General features: G+C 40.0%; 1 protein-coding gene across 1 annotated transcript; it reads right to left on the bottom strand.

Annotated features, from left to right (window-relative positions):
* Positions 1-54: 54 nt before the first annotated feature.
* LOC115996373 (probable leucine-rich repeat receptor-like protein kinase At1g35710) lies at positions 55-2242 on the bottom strand. The gene has a single exon (XM_031235580.1). The coding sequence runs from the start codon at positions 2092-2094 to the stop codon at positions 328-330; it is 1767 nt and encodes a 588-aa protein (XP_031091440.1). The 5' UTR covers positions 2095-2242; the 3' UTR covers positions 55-327.
* Between the last annotated feature and the right edge of the window lie 1027 nt (positions 2243-3269).

The following is a 3269-nucleotide window of genomic DNA, read 5'->3' as shown; positions in this document are numbered from 1 at the left end:
GCCAAGAAAAAAAAAAAAAAATTGCAATGGGTAAATTCTTCACAGATGTTTGATCATAAATCCTGGGATGTGAAAATGCTTATTGCTCCACTAACAATTGATACTACAAGTCTTTGTAAATGAAATTTCTTCATTGAAGCCAATGAAAAATTGCTGATATGTGGGATATAATGGTGTACAAGTAAGCTAATGGAAAAAGAAGTGTATCTCAGGGCTTTTAAAGGGCTGGCTAAGAGACCTGTAAGGCTATTGCCTTCTTTACATGAAAAGAAACTTAATTGCTCATTTGGCAAGTGAGCAAAACCTTCCTATAGATCAAGTCAGCTTTCACTGGCCCATCTTCTTTGGTTTCTTTCCCCTACAGGGTGGCAATGGCTTGCCACACAAACAAAGGTTATGAGCATAAGCTGCAGGAGGGAAGATGTTGTATGGTCTTCCTTGTGGGATCTCTCCACATAATCTGTTTGCCCTGAAGTTTGCGTGTTTAAGTGTTGCAATCCCAAGCAAGCTGTCTGGGATTTTTCCTGTGATGGCATTGATGGACAAGTCTAACCATTGCAGCTTGACTAGTTGCCCAAAACGTGTAGGGATTGTGCCTGTAATTTGGTTCCTCCTCATGTCCAACCTCTCTAGTTTTTCCAGGTTAGAGACTGCATCCGGGATATGGCCTATGATCTTGTTATTCGCCACGTTGAGCACTCTCAAATTCAACCCAACAACAAACTCCGGAATGTTTCCTGAAATGTGATTTGTTGAGAGGTCAATGTACTCCAAGAATTTGCTTGTCTTGTTGCTTAGTATCCCTGAGAGGGATCCGGAGAGCTGGTTTGCATGAAGATCAAGAGATGAAATAGCATCAGGTATCCTGATTCCTGCAACATCACCTTTTAATTGGTTGTTGGATATCTTGACTTTTTGCAGGCTGGACATTCTTTCCAAGAAATTTGATAGCCCACCTGTAAAGGCATTGTCTGATAGGTCTATGGAGTTGAAGGAATCAGGCCTAGTGAAATTTGGAAGGATACCCTGAAGCTTACACCCAGCTAAATTCACATCAGAAAGTTGTCTGTTTCTGATCCATTCTGGCACACTCCCTAAATTGAAGTTGTTATAGGAAAGATCTATTGACAGCAGAGAAGGAAGGCCACTGGCTTTGGAGAAGGAAGCAGGTAAAGGGTTGGAAAGCATGTTTTTGGATAAACTAAGGTTCCATAAGTTTGGCAGAGCTGCAATGGAATCTGGGATTTGCCCCGTGAACCGGTTAAAGCTCAACGACAGCCCGCTGAGTGATTTCAACTTGCCAATCTGCGGCGGGATCCTCCCGCTTAGCTGATTATGCTCAAGTGAAAGGAAGGAAAGTTTGTTCAAATTGGTCAAGGAAATTGGCAGCTGCCCAGAAAGTTGATTGTTAGAGAGATCAAGGTATGTTAAGTTCTGAAGCTGACCTATAAAGTCTGGGATAAACCCTGATAACAGATTGTGGCTGAGATCAAAGGACTGTAAAGTGGAGAAGGCAAAAATTGGGATAGGCCCTGTGAGAGCATTGCCACCCAGACTAAGCTGTTGAAGGTTTCTCAAGTTACCTAAGGCAGCCGGGATTTGGCCGGATAAGCGGTTGCTGCTCAAGGAAAGTGCCTGAAGAGAAGGCAAGTGACCCAAACTTGTAGGGATAGTCCCTTGCAGAGAATTATCATCCAAGATAAGCTGCTGCAGAGAGGTGAGATTGGAGAGGCTCTCTGGGATTGTTCCTGCAATGCGTTTCATCCCACTTATAATCATGGTCTCCAAGGAATGCAGGCTCCCTAGTGTTGGGGACAAGGTGCCCTTCATGTAAATGTTGGGATCCCTCTCTGAAGGCCTCTGCAGTATGAGCCTGGTGACTCTCCCGGTTGCCGGATCGCATTCGATGCCTTCCCACCCACCTCCACAGCAATCTTTGCCTCTCCAAGAAGATAACAGATCAGTAGTGTCCTTCACTATCCTGGCCTTGAACCCCAAAAGAGCCACTCTATCTCCTTCTGCACAAGCTGCTGCCAAAGAAGTTGAGAGGTGATCAAAGAAGGTGAGAATGAGAAAAACCTTCAGAATCCTCATTTTGGGTTTTGATCTATTTCTCAAGTCGAACCAAACAACAAACTTAAGGGGAAAAAATAACTAACAAAAATAAAGCTGTGTGGTAATCTGGTATATAAAATATGGTGGCAAAGAAAAGATTTGAAAAGGAGGCATTACTCTTTATTCTTTATTCACTCACTTAGACAGGAAGGTATAATGATGGGGGAAGAAAAAATGATTTGGTCTGAAAATCTGAGCAATGCTCCCCTCATTTATAGGGATCCATCCTTGGGGGGTAAAAAGTTCAATTTCAAGAAAATCACAGTGAAAGCAGTAAATTTTAAATGGGTTCACATGCGCATTTTTTGACCGTTTGATAGGCTCACTCACGAGGATTCTAAACCCCCCATCCGAACGTTGGAGCGCACTATGAGAGTGGCATTAGGGTTTAAATTTCTTTCCCACCTTTTTAGTACAAAATGTTCAACTTTTATTTTTATTTTTTTAATTTAAACATTTTTTTTGGGTGTCCAGTACTTCTTACCTGTGAACCATCATTTCTTTGATCCTTTAGGTTTGGCCTATTCAAAGGGGGGAAAAAGTTTGTCTACATTTGTGACTTGCAAATACCTCATCATGTGAATAAACTTATCATTTTTTTTGGCCACATTTAACTATCATTTTTGTCATGAAAACAACTTTGTTGAGTGGGGGTGGGGGTGGTGTGATTTGAAAGTCAGTATGGTTGTAGTAGTTGCCGTGAACTCGTGCAAAAATTAGTATTGTATTTTTTTTGTATATTTCAAAATATTTATATGTTTGACATATTATAGCAATTCACAAAGTATGCAATTTTATGTTAGTTAAGTATTAGATGAAAAGTTGAATTTCAATGAGAAACGAATTGAATGGAGTTAGCGTTAGTTATTAGATCAAATGCCAAACTTCAATGAAAAAATGTTTAGTTTTTTTTGAAAACAAAAAAATGATTAGTTTTATTTGTTTGAATTCAGCTATTGTATCAACTTAAGACAAGGCACTGTTTGGTAAATAATCAGCCTATCAGTCAATTTTGGCTTATTTGGCCACTATTAGTTGTTTGGTTAATAAGCTTTTTGTAACTCAAAAATGCTAAAATTCAAAAAGCTACTCAAAGCAGCCTTTTCAATTACCTTTTTGAGAAAAGAAATTATACCAAACAGCTATCAGCTAAC

This window comes from Ipomoea triloba, chromosome 11 (assembly GCF_003576645.1).
Source record: "Ipomoea triloba cultivar NCNSP0323 chromosome 11, ASM357664v1".
In the NCBI taxonomy this organism is placed as follows: domain Eukaryota; kingdom Viridiplantae; phylum Streptophyta; class Magnoliopsida; order Solanales; family Convolvulaceae; genus Ipomoea; species Ipomoea triloba.
This window is presented reverse-complemented; position numbering and strand designations above follow the sequence as displayed.